We start from the raw sequence: 17,266 nt of genomic DNA on the forward strand, positions 1-17,266 counted from the left end.
TAAAGTCAGAATCCTGACTTTATTCTCATCATCCTGGCTTTAAATTTCTGACTTTAAAGTGGGAATTTCCACTTTGAAGTCAGAATTCGGACTTTAAAACCCTGTAAGACCCAGACGTAGTGAAACATACTTATTGTCTGACAAAAATCCGCTCCGTGATGCTAAAAAATTTGGGGATCGCCCAGAAACAGTGCCAGTTGCCACTGTCTCCCGGAATTTTATTCTCTCATGCTGAAGTATCGTGTTTTCAAAATAAAAGTTATCTTTGACATTTAAGCGGGTTGCACGCCAGACTTCCATTCTGTCACGCACAACAGGATAACAAGTGGTATGGGTACGACAGGAGTTTTTAACCCGTATATTTACCAATAATGTACAGCAGAAACGTACCAAATCACAGATTTCATTTAAAATGTGTAAATCAACGTTATAGTGATTTAAAAAAGAAAGAATAAGTGCAACTATAAATTTTATTTTGACAGGATACACAGGAATCTACATTGACAATCTCACTTCGTTGAGTGTTTAAGACGAACAAGGCGCCACAAAACAGAGCTACAAACCATTCCACCAGGTAAGTAGTTGCATCAAACGAATTTATGGTCAAACTTGCTTGACAACGTGAGACGTTAACGTCCCAATATTTCAATATCCGTGTTAGCTTTGTTAGTTTAAATGTTTGTCTTGATTATTTGCTTCAAGCAAAGAGGGTAGTGATATGGGGTTGTATTAGCTTGTACAACATACGACAAACCACAGTCTTAATTGTTAATAGGCCTACCAACAAGATAAAAGGTGCATTTGCTACTATTTATAGCTTCTTAACGCCGTTTCTTGCTCACCATGGCTTACTGTTCGGGGCCAGAGCCTGTGGTTGCCAGACAACGGGAATATAACGAGGCAGTAACCGGTGTTTTTTTTTTTTTTTTCCCTTGTGGCATTAGTAGCGATGGGCTGTACAGCTCTTTTGAGTGAATCGAATTATTAAAATCAGTTCATTAAAAAAAATACTCACTAAGTCGTTCAATGTAGCCCCCCCCCTCTCATAACAGTTTGCATTTAGCCCCTAAAGTTCAATTTTAGTCTTATCTGACTAGAGCATCTTCTTTCACCTTTATTGTGTTTCACAGATGGCTTGTAGCAAGTCTTGTGTTTTTTGGGAGATACGGTCGTCTTCTTGCCACTCTTCCATAAAGACAAAGGTCTGCCAACCTAAGAAATTCACTTGAAGAACGGTTTATTTTAAACTCCTTTTTAACTTTTTGTCAAGAACTTTATCACTGCAGTATATATTGCCGTAGGATTAAAAAAAATAATTAGAAAGTGGTCATAAAAATTAAATACCCAATTATATTTCCTTTTGTGCTTCAACAACAATGCATCCATTTTCTGAACCGCTCTTCCTCACTAGGATCATTATACATTCATAAATAAGTCATGCTTTTGAATGGCTCTTTTGGGGTAAATGATGTTTGTTTTTTAAGCAGGGTGGTTAATCGTACAAAATATGAAGTACAATTGAAAACAGACTGGTAACTGCTCTCCTGCTGTTGCAGATGAAAAATTCATGGAAAAATCCTAGGATAACTACAAAAGAAAAGAGTGGAAATGACACTTTTTTTTTTTTACAATTTCAGGTGGTACCTTTTGCCAGGTAGAGATGGAAGATGAGCTTGAGCTCTTCATCAGGGAGCGTAAAGCAAGACTTGCCCAAGACAGAGCTAGTTTGGAGCATGACCCTCCATACATGGAAATTCAGGTGAGTTGGCATATTCATCCGAATTAGGATACACTTTTCAAATTATGACGATGATGTGATAACACATTGTGATCAAAGGTAGTCAGCAGACTCAAATGTTTGTGGAAAACCTCAAATGAATACTATATTATTTTAGATGCATTTTTATCAATGTGAGCTAATTTTGTCGTGAAAAATATTTTGCCTTTCATCTGACAGGAAAAACCTCAAAGAAGCTATGGGTCCCTGCTCAAGGAGAACATCCCTCCCGGGTTAACTGCTCAGAAGAAAGGTACACTAATTCTCACTGTTAATTTCAGCTCCCTGTTATGTGTTTGTTGCAGTAAATTTGCCACATCAGCATATTTGTCACATTTTCATCAGATCTCCACAGTGACAGTGCAGGTACTTGCCTTGGCTTTAAAAAGGTCATCTGGAGTAGAAAGTCCTGTAGTTTATACCGCTCGTCCCCTCGCATACTCAAATGATGTTAAGCAATCAATCAGCATTATAACATGTTTTTAATGTTTCATTCAAGTCATGTTTTGTTTGCAAATTTGATTATTTAATGGCAAACATATGCACAGCGAGGGATTGTATGAGCCAAGGATAGCCACTGTAAATTGGTAAAATTGTATTTGTCTTGTTTTGAAATCTCTCCAATGAAGTCTATTCAAATATTGTTTGGTGTGTTTCTGTCAGTGGAAAGCAGCAACGTGGGTCTTCCTCTTGGTGTGGAGTACCAAAAAAAAAAAAACAGGCTTCAGCATGAGCTTCGTATGGACTACAGAAACTACATTGCACAGGTGACAAATTTAGCAGTGCTTACATAAAAGTTATGATTCCTTACAGATAAAATTCCCACGTGCCCAAATAATGACACTCGTTCTGTGTTATGTTCAACCTCTTTTGCAATGAACTGCAACTTGCACAGTTTGACAAAATGAATTGATAAAGCTGTGTTAGCCGGCATTTATCGTCAAGATGTAATTAACCATTTACTAATGCACAAGCACCACCCATGAAATTGTGACTGCTGAATACCTTGACCACTTGGAAGTTAAAAAAAAGATACCAACAACACGAGGAATAATTGAACTTTGTATCATTAAAAAGAAATCTGTGTATATTTGTCTTTTTGTAGCAAGCGGGTGTCCTCAGACAGCACCCCCTTTCACGGAGGGATGTAGGCACTTTAACAGAAGTCCGTAAGGAATCTTGCAGCGGTCTTTCCCCTCCTGAGAGTCCCACATATCAGGTCAGGCGAGAGACGACGCCTGTGGACCAGGAGTTGGAGGAAGAGCAGTACACAGAGCTCAGAAGTAGCAGGCGAATGGGGTTGGACTGCAGTTACAAGAAGCCACAACCCAAAAAGGTTCATGGCAGGTAGTTAGAACACACAGCATTTCAGCTGTTTCTTTTTCTGTATGTTCTGTTAAGTTTGGGCTTTTTTCCAGGGAAGAGAGGGACAGTCCTTCAGGTTTTGTCGGCCAAGGCAGACGATCAAGAGCTGATGAGGCTGAATTTTCGACCAGTCTTTTAATTGGTAAAATGGACTTTGTAGGACGCAGCTAACGTGAACATATGCCACCAAGCTGCCTTGTGACTTTCTGCAGTCGACCTTGGATGAGGTTTTTGATACAAACACTTTTTTTCAGGGGAAATTCATACAGATGAAACCTTACAAAGGAGGAAAGAGCGCTACAGAGAGGAGCTGCAGGAACAGATAGCTGAGCAGCACAGAAACAAACAGAGGCAAGTCTTAACCGAGCTTGATTTTGACTGATTTATGATTCATGCTAACAAAACGCACTCACATGTAAACAAGTTAATGTATTTAGGAATTGAAAAGCTCATAATGCTTGAACTACAATCACGGGTGCACGGAGCCCTGTATAAATCCACAAGTATGTTGCCTGAAATGCATCTCAAAGTATACACTCTTAAAACACATTTGCTTTAAAATAACCTACAACAGTAACTGAAATATCTCAAATCTGACAAAAGCCATGAAGTTGGTGGGTGAGCTGAAGCCTACTCCAGCTGACTTTGCATGATTTGGCAGCCAATAAGAGGGCACATAAAGATAAACAACCATTCAATGTTACATTCACACACATGGGCAACTTAGAGTCTTAAGTAAACCTTACATGCATCATTTTGCAAGGTTGGAGGAAGCCCGAGTCCCTTGGGGGGGGGGGGGGTATGCAAGCTCCACACTGGAGGCTCTGAACTGAGCCAAACCCAGAACCTCTGAACTGTTCGAGAGCATATAAAATTGAAGCACAGGTCGTGTTTTTAGGGGATATTGTTTTCACAAAAACTAAGACTAGTGCAAAAGTACATTCATCCCCAACAGCCCCCTTTCCCTAATCGTGGGTGCGTTCGAAAATATGTTTGGAGGGCACACTGCTTCACTCTGACTGTTAGGAAAATCAAATTTCTGTTATTCCGAGTTCCCCCAAAAAAGGAATGCTGGAGCTCAGTCTTTCAGGTACTACCAGGAAAGGAAGCATTTTTCATTCTGCTTTCCTGCAGGGCTACATACACCTGAATATTTTCACTTGAAAGTCAGAGAATTTGGATAATTTGGAACAATGGTTCCCAACAATCAATAATTTGATGATCAATTATTTGACAGTTAATTGATTTATTGATGTACCGCTCAAATATGATATGTTTAATCATATACTAAATGTGTTCTTTGTACAGGGAAAAAGATTTGGAGCTAAAAGTTGCTGCAACTGGTGCGAACGATCCAGAGAAACAGGTCAGCATATGTCTGATGTAGCACTGCACAATATATCATTTAAGCATTATCGTCGCAGTGTACCGTGCGGTCGCATAATCACAGGTCCTGCAAATTTGGACGCAGATAAAAATCTGTGTTCTATCTAAAATGTAGGGGTACCTGTATTTTTTTTTTCTTTCTTTGTAGTGCATGTGTACAGTTAGTAAAAAATGCTCCAAATAAAAGGCAAAACAGCCTTGCTTCAAGTCACTTGTCACTCTCAGCTCTAGTTTAAATAATCAAACAATGTGTGTTAAGCACTGTACTTATTCTCTTGTATCATAACTGAATGCACGCATTTAAATTGCACGCAAATAAAATGTAATTTATCATGTATTTTTCATTCTAACTATGATATTCATTCTCTCTAAATTCTATTTTCATAAGTGCAAATACCGTAACCAAAAACTAAACTTTAAAGACTTTTACAATGATACTGACATAAAATTGATCAGTAGCTCACTGAGCATCTTTTTGAATGCATAGGACTTATCTAGATAATGCACTGGCACAGAATGTGTTGCACCTCTGAATCATCATCAGTTACCAAGTCGAAAAAAAAACGTCCGTACAAAGAACATGGCCAAGAAGTTGTAGCAAAATAAAAATGTGTAAATAAATTTGACACAATTCTCTCCCCATACGACAATACATGCAACAATACCAAAAAGATTTGTTTATCATGACTTCCCCCTCTGCATTGTAGCCCAGGGATGAATCAAATCCAAGTCGGTTAATAAACATTGACATCACATTTGGGCGGAACATAATTTTTTCCCTCCTCTTTATTCATAAAGAAATACTTTAAAGATAAAATATACGATGAAAACTAAGAATGTAAATGCCCAAAAAAAAGCTAGTCAGCACTTGACGATTACACGGACGTAAAAAAAAAAAACAATTCTGGTCGTCCTAAATTGTTTAGACAATTAATTGGCTTGATCACCTCATTGCTATTCATCCTTTGCACAGCCACTGGAAACAGAAATAAAATTCAGTCTAACTCCAGGTAAGCGAGAGCACAGAATTCCGTCACTGCAGTGGCATTCATGGGAAATGTGGTCGACTTCAGCCAAAACACTACTATAACTCTTTCAAATCTCGAATTGTGGTACAGTATAGTAGGGATAGGCATTGTTCATACTGCAGGTGTTTTTTTTTTTTTTTTTGCCCACTGTGGCAACCCCCCCACCTTTCTAGGTCAAGATCAAGAGTAATTCAGATTTTTATTATTATTATTTTAATCTCAAATCAGACTCAGGCCTCTTTTGTGTCAGGATAAAAATCAGATATGTATCTGATGCAACTGCAGTCTAGACTCAGGTTGTCCGACCCATACGCCTTGAAAAGGTGACAAATGCCATGTCACAAATTGTTTGATAAGACAGTGTGACAAGTAATGATTGACAAAGAAGCAGAAAACAGTCGGTGGCAGAAAAAAAAATAGGGTTGATTAATATATGCGGGACAGGTCATTTGAAGCACAAAATCCCTGAAATGGCCATAAATGCTACAAGACAACTACACGATTGGCAAGAGTTACTTCCGTAAACGCACTGTGCCGCACGACGTATTTTGTGTGCATGCGTGCCACTTGAAGAACCAATTCCGTCCACATGAAGTCACTTTTTTTTAATTGTTTTAATAAGAACGACCACACAAAAAGATGAGATTTAACAACAAATCTGAATTGGGCATCTTTTTCATCAGCGTAAACAAGTATATTAGTGAGCAATGTAAATGACATACGTTTAGGTCACAAAGCTTTTAAATGACATTTGCTCTTAGGTAATCATCTCCATGTCACAAAGCTTTAATAGCTACCGTCAGGCAAAGTGATTCATAAAGTGAGATGTGTCAGGAAGACTGAGACTATGAAAAGGTCTTCGGGACACAAAGAAGTGAAAGACAATGTCCATGACAGGCCAAAGCTACAGAAAGTAACACAACTGAAGTCTTCAGTCTTAGATAAGCAACTTTGGCAAGTGTCAACGAGGTAATTTCTTTTTGCGCCTATGAAAAGAGACTACTGTATTCTCTTGATCTTCAATGTTGTAATGTAATCATTTGTACTTTGCTTCTACTTTGTTTGAAGACTGCACACCAGCTGCAAATACAGTGAAGCGCACGTCTGAAAAATAGTTACTTAGTCATAAAGGTCAGGGACAAGTCAAATCCTAAGCGCACTTGTACTGAATAAACTTGTCACCCATACCAGAGTTTAGGTTTGTTTAAGCATTTTAACATGATCAATTAGATTTATTACAAAAAAAGTATCAAATTTGTAGATTACATCTACACTGCCCATCAATACTGAGCAGAGCTCTATGGTTTATGCTGATGTGAGGTAGTTACCTAAACCAATCTGGTCATAGCAAATTTGTTTGTCTCCACACATTAGCCCAATCGAATCAGGCAGTTTGGACTGAGCAAGAGAAAAGAGTCTCAGCTTTCACGGCATTCCATGTTGGGTCAAAGCGAATCATCATCCAGCTTCCCGAATCATGACAAGACAAGCGTTAGCGGCAGGCTGATTCCTCCACCTGATCTACCACACGGAGCCTTTCAATCTCCGCTCATTGAGTGCCGTGGAGATGGGCCAACTCCCGATAGACTGCCTGTTGGCCGCCCCTTCCCTAGAGCAATGGGCGCTTCCAGGTATGCATTGTTTGTAACCTTTTTTTCTTCTCTAATTGTTGGAAACATTATTGGTATGGCTTAACCAGAAGCGCTGCACCTTCCTGATAGACAATTAGATCGGGAGGGTATATTTTAGCCTGTGAATCTTTTCAAATTTGTTTTAGTTTGACCTGTTGCTGTCGATCTAATGACTTAAAATTCTTTGAATATGACAAAAAGATGAATTCAACTTTGCTTCATTCTTCAGAATTCCTTTCCCCCCTCCTCATTCCGCTCATCCAGGCAATGAAGCATTCAGCGGTCCCTATCCAGAGCCCCATTACTACTACAACAACAACAACAGAAATCTGCCTGACCCAAACCTTGCCTATTGTGAGTATTAAACTCTTCTGTTGATTAGGAACCACATCTTAAACATAGTCAACTTGACAATTTGGATCTCTCTCTCCCTCTTTAGACGGTCATTTGCCTTACCCTGCTATGGGACTTCCCCTGATTTACTACAACATGTCACCTGGAGGAGACGTGCCAAGTCAGCTTGGTGACTCAAGCCCCCAAAGTGGGAGCAGTTTCCCGGAGTCCTCACCACTGTAAACATTCCTGCTTCTCTGTTTAAGTCAGTTTAGCCTCAATGTAATCCTTAAATGTTGTTAGTCTTGGAGGCTGCAGTATGGTGGCTTACAATGAGGATCCAGTGCTGTACTTTTCTGCTGCCTTCCTCGTTAAAATAATACCGACACGGCAGGACTGAGTTCAGCTACGTTTTTATTCTTTTCTCCCAACAACTAAACACACACCCTTGTGTTTCCTCTGTCTCTGATTTCCATCATCATAGTTTCAAGAAGAGTGCATTTGAGCCAGATCACATTACAAATTCTCAATGCTGTACATTAATAGGTTAATTGATAGAGCCTTATTACGGGAAAATAAATGACCTTTGAATTGTAAATAATTATTATTTTTCTTCCTGGCAGGCCCAATACTGAGACTGTTACAACAGGTCCCCATACTGGGCTTATGCTTCCAGAGAGGTCCAGGTCAACAAGGGAAAAGACTTTGGACTACGCAGAATCCCTGAAAAAACAGGTAAGTTGTACTGTAGAAATTCATATCAAATGAGCATGCTGACATTTATACGTGGGTAACGGTTGTCAGCTAGCACTGTATATATATCAGCCTTATTGTATACACCAAAAAATGTGATGATGGGATTTTAAAATACACGTGTAGACAGTGTCTGCATTCATGAAATGTTTATTCTCACCTTAAATTTCCCTATTGACTAGAGACGAGTGAACTTTTTTTTTTCTTTTCTTACAATGGCTGTTTTTGAATGAATAATATCATCTCGAGACGTGTTTCTAAATCTTTGTTGAACCAAGGCACGCACATTCTGCACATTGGAAAACAATTCACAGCACATCGCTTAACAAAACAATTCACAAAAAGTAGTTCTACAGGTTGATGATGTATCTTCAGGCATCTAGTGGCAGAGCATTTTATTGTCCATCCATCCATTTTTTATCCCACTTGTCCACACGGGGGTCACGGGCGCGCTGGAGCCTATCCCAGCAGTTATTGGCGCTGAACAGAGATGAACAACCATCCGCACTCCCACCTACGGCCAATTTGGTGTGCTTAATCAGCCTACCATGAATGTTTTGGGGATGTGGGAGGAAATCCACGCAGGCACGGGAAGAACATGCAAACTCCACACAAGGCTGGAGGTGGAATCGAATCCGCACCCTCTGAACTGTGAGGCGGGCGTGCTAACTAGTGCTCCACCGTGCCGCCTGCATTTTATTGTTTTGTCTTATTATATACTTGGCGGGCATAGATATCTACATCTGTCAATCTCTCTCTTGTGCTCTCTCTCTATATATAATATTTTGTCAAAATAATTGACATTAGATGAAATCTGCACACAGCTGACGATGCACAACAGCAGACTGGTTGAGAATCACTGACTTGGAGGCATAACAATTGATTACTAACAACATTTATCAAATTAATCAATATTTTGATAATTGATGAATCGTTAAGAAATCTTGTTGGACTTTAAAGTGTCCAAGTCCTCCGAATTTCAGCGTCTGAACAGTAAACATTTTGATTTCAGTTACCCTCCATGATAGCAGACAGATGTTCATTTCAACATTTGCATCTGCTTTTACTTTGGGAAAACAATGCTGATTTTTATCACAGATGTTAGGGACCAAACCAGCAACTGAATCATCCCATTGTTTGTACATTTTTAGTATTTTCAATATAAAATATTCTGGTTTTGAATAAGGGATGGAAAGTAATGATTTTTTTCTATTAGTCGATGATTCAAAAATAATTCGCTGCAGCCCTTATATCAGGCTGAACATCATGGAGATGTATTCCTAATTTGCAGCTCTGTTGATGAAACGCTGAGTCCTGGTAATTTTTTAATTTATATAAATGGGATTGAATGTATATGACCAGCACATACGTACTGTATGAAAATGTGACGAGGTTGAGATTCATTAATTCATTGCATCTTAGTTTGCGACATGTTGGCAGAACGATGCCAGGGAAAGGAGCAGCAAGCTATTGAACAAGGTAAAATCAATTTCAGACCAGCCCTATACTATCCTTGGATCCCCATTTCTAAAGACATGTATTTATTAGATGTGTTTGTTCTACTGTCAGATGTCCAATGCTCCTGTGCCACACCAACACTGTCCCAATCCTCCTTTTTTTTAATTTTATTTAATTTTTTCCTGTAGTGCCTCTCGTCATTTGTTCTATAGGACCCTATTACCCCCAATCGCATGTTTTATCCTGTACAGTAATCTCTAGTATACATACAGTAAACCTAAAGGTCCCCCCCCCCCGAAAAAAAATAAATCTCATCTTTGGGGGCATTTTGTACCCATTTGGTGCGGTATTCCGTATAGAAATGGACTTTTGTTGTCCGATGGTAATTCTTAATGTATGCTCTATTTATTTGGTCAAATGGAATAAAAAAAATAGTCTTGCCGTTAATATTTATGGAGAATCACTGGTTTGAACATGAGTAGGGTTGCAGGATTTTCAGCTGACTAAAGAAACACTGTTTATTTTTAAGATTCAGGAGCAACAAGAGCGGAAGCGAGTAGAGAGGGAGGAGCGGGAGCGCTACGAGGCCAAGATCGAAGCTGACATGAAGAGGCATCAGCCTTGGGGGCGAGGTGGAGGTGGAGCTCCACTCAAAGACAGTACAGGAAATCTCATTGGTCTGTCCTACTATTACCCTCAACGCTTTGCCTAATAATACCCAATTTGATAACGACACGACTCTTTTGTTCACATATAATAGTAAGCCTTTGTTTTCTCATGGCCAGCTGACCTCAAGCAGATGCACAAGTTGAACGTAGAAGCCCACAGTAACCCAAAACAGCAGCAAAGAGCCCCAGCGGTGAAAGCCACCTTCCCAGTTGAACACTCCAACCCTAACGTCAGCATCTCTGGTGATGTAGCAATACAAATTATCCATGACAATAGTGCAAGGAGCTTGTAAAGTGATTAATCCTTAATTGTAATCTATCTCGTTCTCCATCTAAAACTATATCTATATAATCTGCCTCTCTGGCCCTGTCAACCTAGCTTTCACAAGAGAGAGAAATTGTAAATTATTTTGGATATCTAATATCAGGCAGGGCTCCTTCTGCCGATAAACTGTTGCATTTTCAGCCCAAAATTTGAAACATGCAAGTTAATTGTAGTAGTGGTGGTGGTGGTGTTATTATTAGTGTTATTTGTTGCTGACAAACATTTGCACCGCATTTACCCAATTTATCAGTAGTAACAGTATCAGTGGAAAAGTGATATTTATACTTTGCAAGTTAATTGACAGTGTATGTCCCGAAATTTCCAGTTTCAGAGCCATGGTGTTCCCAGTAAAATAATAGTAATAGAAAAGATCAGCTGGAGCCCTTAACATGCACCCATACTTGTATAGTAGTTTTATTGTTTTGATGTTTTGAGTATAGAAGGACACATGTAGAAATCGCATGATCCTTTTATTTTCTGTTAGCTTGAAATACAAATTGATCTTGTAAAAAAACAATAACAAATCAATGCATGTAACCAGTATTTTGAAGGTCATTTCCTTCTGCAGGCCACCAGATAGACAAGTTGATTGAAGATGCTCACACTAACCTGGAGCAGCAACAGGAAGCCCCATTTGTGTTTCCAGCCGACCCAGCTGAGAATCCGAACGACAAGTTCTCTGGTACTGTAGAGAAAGAAGTATCCATAACGGTCATACTGTAACACACTTGAGGAATATTCTTTCTAACACTATAGCCGTCCTCTCCAGCATCAGAAGAAAATGACTGTATGAGCTTGCTTGAAATACACGATAAAAAATATACTGTATGCTGTATGTAAAAAAAAAAAAATCAATCCATGTAAACTTGTGGACTGCGTTCGCTAAGCACTAAACCTATCCAGACACAACATAAATATGTTTTTATAACAATAAGGCCTGCTGACTTTCCCCCTACAAATTAAAGCCTTCCTGATTTGAAAATTGCATTCTACTACACTGATTGCTCAGCTTTAAACTTCTATGCTGAAATATTAACTGCTTGACCTTTTTTTTTTTTTTCTCCTTTTTGCGTGGGTACATGTGTTAGTTTTCAACAATGTTCAATCGCCCCAGATTGCCCCGGACACTGGGTCTAAGCCTAAACAGCAACAACCTGAGGAGCAAGAGTACAAAGCTTACCTGAAAAAGCAGGTATCTCCTAAAGCTATGGTTTTTTTTTTTGTTTTTTTTCCAAGCTCAGATTTGAGAGTTGATGTTGGTTGTTTGACCTGAAAGACTGTGTGAGTGATTGCTACACTACATACAGGTTTGGATGTTAGTCAGGTCCAATATTACTCTATCATGAGGAGATTGTTACACTGAAATTTGTACGGCTGCTTATGTACAGAGACAGATTGAAATCAGACACCATTGTCCTTCACAAAGATTTTCCCTCACCCCTCCAAGCTCCATCTGGCGTACCTATCCAGAAAGATGCTTCATGATTTTGAATCTAGGTAAAGATATTTTCAACTGCATTTGCTTTCAGATAGAGGAAAAGCTGCAAAAACAGGCAGAGGAAAGAGAACGAAACAGACTGGAGGATGAAAAGCTAGAGAGGAAAGTGGCAGAGGAGATGGCTCGCATCAAGAGGGAGTATGAAGAAGAACAAGAGAAGCAGAAACAAAAAGCGTTACTGAAGGTGTGTTGACTTTTGCACAAAAGCACAATGCCCCAAATCTTGATTCTGGATCATTTTGTGAGGTGGCTGCAATCTGCATCACAGGAAAAGGCCAGGGAACAGAAGAATATAGAAGCTGAAAAAAAGAAGACTGAAGAGAGGGAGAAAGCAGCACAGAAGAAACGTGAACAAGAGAAGCTTGCTCAGGTACGTTTACTCTGGTCATTGCTTGGTTACTTGTAGCCTGCAATTCATAGTTTAGTAGCCATCATTGGTAGTACAATATTAAGTGTCCTAAAAATGTGTCACAACAAAATTTACAAGAGTATGCTCAATAGATTTTGCCCGATGTGTCATGTTTACCATTTTTTCTGTGGCTTTAGATCAAGCGGGAGTTGCTCACTCCAGTTCCCACTCTGCATAAGAGCCCCCAGTCTCCCGTTGTTGAGACCCGTCACTCCTCTCCTCCACGCTCAGTGAGTCTCACGCATGCATATATAAACCTAAGGTGAACGGGATTATAGGATGCCTGCAGTGAAAAGCAAGAATACTGTAAAATATCAAAAAATAAAGAAATGTAGACGTGCCAAAGCACCTCAGCAGCACCCAGGGGTTGTTCTGCATCCGACTACATTTCATACATAATGTAATTCAATATGCTTCACACGCTGTAATTTAAAAGTCCAACATTTACAAGCAGAACTTTTATTTCTTCACTCAGATAATTAAGGGAGCAAGCAAACCATGTGACCGTATTATAGACAACTATCGAGAAAAGACCAGTTTTTAAAGCGTCATTTTAGAGGGGGCAAATACATGTGTTAAGATTTTATGGCATGTTTCCTGTGTTGGTAACCCGTAAAACAGAAATGCCTTTCTTTCACAAGTGTGACTTGGTCATTCTGATTAGAAATGTGACGCTTCCATTTTTTCTATTCATGTCTTCAGGAGAAGTCTTTGCCTGGCCGCCAGTCCCCCCCTGTTCCTGCTTGCAGGAATCAACAACGAGCAGCAGGTGCATACACACAAGGAGTTTTTGTTTTATAAAGTAAAAACGCTGTCAACTTTTTTTTTAATACAGGCTTATACAAAAAGGCTTTTATGTTGTGCATTAATAGCATTAATAGTTTTGACTATTTCCACAAAGACTACTATCACACAATAATTAATAACCCATCTAGCCTTCTGTTGTTGTGACTGCTTTTATAAGAAAAAACATAGAACAGCAGCAAAATGCATGTTTTGTGTTCCCATTCTATTGTGGCTCACAAAATTGACGATATTATGCATTGTTTCTGTTTTCAGTCAATAAACGTGATGTGTACAGTGAACTGTCAGCTTTGCGTCGGCGGCTTCGCGCTGAGCAAAAACGACTTGAAAGTCATCTGCAGCAGGACGCTTGTGATGAAATGGACTCCGGAATGACGGGAAGGTCAGATCTCTTACGTTACGTCCTCTTTCAATTCCATCCTGGCATGAAACAATTTATTGACTTGTGGGGTCTAGGGATGTCCCAATCTGATCACGTGATCGTAAATTGGGACCCGGTATCGTGACTTTCAGCTGAATTTTTATTTATTTTTTGTCGAGTATAGGCAGTGACGGACAGATGTGTATAGCAGTGTAAATAGAGTTTTGAATAATTAATTTCATTCATTCATTCATCTTTCAAACCGCTTATTCTCACAAGAGTTGGAGGCACGGTGTAGCCGATTCCAGCATGTAAATTGTTCCTTTTTTGATGAAAACAGACAAGCACATCCACAAGTGGATGTTTTTAATATGGCGATGCTGCGGCTTCAGGCTCCAGTTCGAAAGCCCCACCCCAGAAACATGGACCCAAGTAATCTGCTTCAAATTCATGACTCGCTTCAGCTCCACACAGGTTGATAAAACTTCAGTTGTTAATTGCATTTCTTTCTCTAGAATTTTTAACCGCAGCAAATTACGACTGACTGGTTTGTATGTGCGTGTCAGATCGAGAATCAAGGCTCGGCTCCGTCGATATTGAGAGGATGGAGAGAGTGGGTTTGGCCAGCAGGAGGAGGCAGGTTTACAATGATCCGCATCAGAAGACCAGCAACCAGAGATCCACACGCACAAATGGTTCGAGAACAGTGTACAATTAAGCCCTTTGAGACGTTTCTGTGCTTAACGCTACATGAATGAGTACCTTCTTGATTGTATTAGTCTGCCTGACGATAAAAAGAAAAATACAGAAATGGCGAATGTTTTACCAAAAACAAATGGGTGCATCTTCAAGTCTACCCCAATATTTTTACCAGCATTGTTGCATGTTCATGGATACAGATGAGGTTTTCCATTTGTAATTTCTCGAGTGAAAACTGGGAGCCGTTTTTGTAGTTGTGAATGTAATGTGATCAATTTGTTCATGCAAATTGTGGAAGCCCAAAAATCCAAATGTTGTGTTTCAGACTGTTTTGACATATACCCGACTCATCAAAACGATCGGGTGAGTGACACAAATTGGTTGTTTTCTCCTGTGAACATCTTGGGAACTGTTGGCACAAAGTTGTGAATGGCGCTGTCTGTGTTTCAGGAGAGCGTGACAGGAAGACATGCAAGAGGATCTCTCCTCGATTCAGATAGTGCTTTTCTCGGTAAGAGACGAGCCCTGTGCTTGAACTGATGGACTCAAAGCAACTTGCTGTGTTGGTTTGAAGAGCACAAATCATATATTATTCCAATGTCCTCAAGGAGTGGCATTAATAGAGATGAATTTTCTGCTTTTGGGTGTGCTCAGCCCCTCTGGCAGATGTTTTTCCTGTGCCAAGCTCTCCAGAGCCTGAGGAGACACCGCTCACTGCACGGGAAAGGAGGAGGCTGACCAAACAGTCCGAGAATTCCCCGGTGCTCACTTTTACCTTACTTGATCTATATATTTCAGATATGATCTTAATCCCAGTGTCTTTGTGACATTATTACTGCTATAATGTGATATTGAAGAACCTTAGTCATTACTCATCTTTTGTTTTGCATCCTTTAATGATTAGGAACCACGAGACAAGCCATCCAACTCGGGTAGCAGGAAGCGGCGAGAAGCAGAGTCGAGCAGTGAGGAAAAAAGCCAAGAAAAGATGTCCCCATGTCGTGCTGCGAACACAGCAGGTACACTTTGTGTCTTATTAATAGAAATGTTCAAAGCTTTCTGTAATTACATTGCGTGACAACTACTTCCTGATCTCCAGGAACGGTGGACCTGTCTGACGATGACTCTTTACTTCCCCAAATTTCTCGCCTCACTCGCAAACATCAAAGTTCAGTCGAATCCTTCTCAGCCGATCCCTGGATGCGACCAGGTACCTCAGAAACTCTCAAATGCTTAGAGGGATCACCGAAGAGTGACCATTTGACATCTTAGGAGTCTGTCCACTGATTTAGCACATTAGATTTAAAGTTCCTGTTTAGTACATGACAGAGGACTAGGTCAGTGAGAATGTTTGGTCCTGATCAATAGCTTGGTGTCAATGTTTTGTGACTTTACAGGAAACCTATTTAATAATTTATTTTATATTTTTTTTTCATGCAATAAAAGTTTGAATAAATTATTCTTCAGTATATCTCATGGCTAGTTTATTTTTTCAAGTAAAGTGATCATTTTATGTGAGTGATTATAATAAAGAATATGACCTCCAAATATATATATATTTTTTTAAATAGCTTAATCTAAGTCAGTTTGAAGTTGTACTAGACAGGTTAAACGGACAAATAGGAATTGATCAAATTACGTTTAAAGTTGCAAGTGCAAGACTTTATAGGAAGTGAACTGACAGTTGACAAGTTCACTCTGTAAAACAGTGCCTTGTTTCCACCTGACCACAAAGTTAGCTTAGTGAAATCATTTCAGCCACATGACAAACATCGAGCGAGAGACAAATTATTTTCAGCAGCAAATACGAAGCTACGCTACACAGTGATTGTAAAAAACCTTTGGCTTGTGACAAAACGCATAGCCTACAGATATGCGTGATGTATTTTGTTTACGCTCAGATGAGATTTGAACCACGAAACTAGAGAGCTGAAAGCTGACTTGTGCAAATTGATATTTTTGGAGTCATTATTTTATTATAGTGATTTTTGTTACGAAAGGCTAACTAGGGGGTGGTCAGCAGCCAATTGGCAGGCACACACAGACAATGATTCACACTGACAATCACACCGATGGACAATTTGTGTTCAATTAACCTACAATTCATGATTTTGGAATGTGGGAGGAAGCCAGAGCACGTAGAGAAACACGGCGGCTCCGGGAGAGCGTGCAGATTCTACAGGAAGTTCCTAGTGCGGATTCAAATCCAAGACGACCTCTGCACTGTGAGGTGCACGTGCTAACCAATCATCGTGCGGAATGAAATCAAATTCTTCCACCTAAAAGGAGTACTGACATGGGCTTTGCAGCAACATCAACCATCTTCTGGGCTCTCCACTAGATTTGTCAAAAAAAAATTTCAAAAATGTTGCCTTGTCGAACAGGCACTACCAGGAAGGTCTACTGTTAGCCTAGCATTGACTGATTTTGGGGTGGGCGTGGCCAAAGCTCGCCCACACCTTTTTTTTGCTTCACCTGTTCCACATGCTTCTGTTTACATTGAATCTTAGATGTCAGCACTTTAAGAACACATGCACACATACTGTAATACTGCACATAGATAGATAGATAGATAGATAGATAGATAGATATGTGTATATATATATGTCAATAATATTTATTGAGTATATAAGACATACTGATGACATGAGTGCAACTCAATAGGCTTCTAGAAAGGCTGCCACTCAACAACTGCGCTACAAAGAAAACCATTAAGTACAAAAGTTAAAAGTCATCAAAGCAAAGCAACAATAACAAAGGAAAAAAGTAAC

General features: G+C 39.6%; 1 protein-coding gene across 3 annotated transcripts; it reads left to right on the plus strand.

Moving 5' to 3' along the window:
* The first annotated feature begins 321 nt into the window (after positions 1-321).
* Positions 322-15,966, plus strand: LOC147061183 (centrosome and spindle pole-associated protein 1-like). 3 transcript variants are annotated; one of them, XM_085905856.1, is made up of 29 exons: positions 322-574; positions 1,638-1,759; positions 1,958-2,030; positions 2,441-2,544; positions 2,883-3,124; positions 3,196-3,284; positions 3,397-3,493; positions 4,451-4,508; positions 6,931-7,187; positions 7,417-7,541; positions 7,627-7,759; positions 8,144-8,255; positions 9,696-9,752; positions 10,261-10,408; positions 10,517-10,642; positions 11,293-11,406; positions 11,813-11,916; positions 12,254-12,406; positions 12,491-12,592; positions 12,769-12,861; positions 13,334-13,400; positions 13,691-13,817; positions 14,137-14,270; positions 14,363-14,491; positions 14,821-14,858; positions 14,946-15,006; positions 15,150-15,256; positions 15,400-15,514; positions 15,595-15,966. In XM_085905856.1, the coding sequence occupies exons 2-29, from the start codon at positions 1,661-1,663 to the stop codon at positions 15,765-15,767; spliced, it is 3,237 nt and encodes a 1,078-aa protein (XP_085761982.1). In that variant the 5' UTR covers positions 322-574; positions 1,638-1,660; the 3' UTR covers positions 15,768-15,966. The 3 variants fall into 3 exon arrangements, with proteins under 3 accessions (XP_085761982.1, XP_085761984.1, XP_085761983.1); XM_085905857.1 differs by lacking the exon at positions 322-574 and adding an exon at positions 1,128-1,202; XM_085905858.1 differs by lacking the exon at positions 9,696-9,752 and having other exon boundaries at positions 323-574.
* The last annotated feature ends 1,300 nt before the right edge of the window (positions 15,967-17,266 follow it).

Source organism: Syngnathus leptorhynchus, chromosome 2, assembly GCF_054491065.1.
Source record: "Syngnathus leptorhynchus isolate UIUO chromosome 2, UIUO_Slep, whole genome shotgun sequence".
Classification (NCBI taxonomy): Eukaryota; Metazoa; Chordata; class Actinopteri; order Syngnathiformes; family Syngnathidae; genus Syngnathus; species Syngnathus leptorhynchus.

What these genes read in the sequence shown, in the direction of transcription:
- LOC147061183 (XM_085905856.1), top strand. Translation starts at nt 1,661, where the DNA reads ATGGAAGATGAGCTTGAGCTCTTCATCAGGGAGCGTAAAGCAAGACTT. An exon ending in TTCGACCAGTCTTTTAATTG is followed by an intron (nt 3,285 to 3,396) that starts GTAAAATGGACT and finishes ACTTTTTTTCAG; the next exon opens with GGGAAATTCATACAGATGAA. An exon ending in TTCCCGGAGTCCTCACCACT is followed by an intron (nt 7,760 to 8,143) that starts GTAAACATTCCT and finishes TCTTCCTGGCAG; the next exon opens with GCCCAATACTGAGACTGTTA.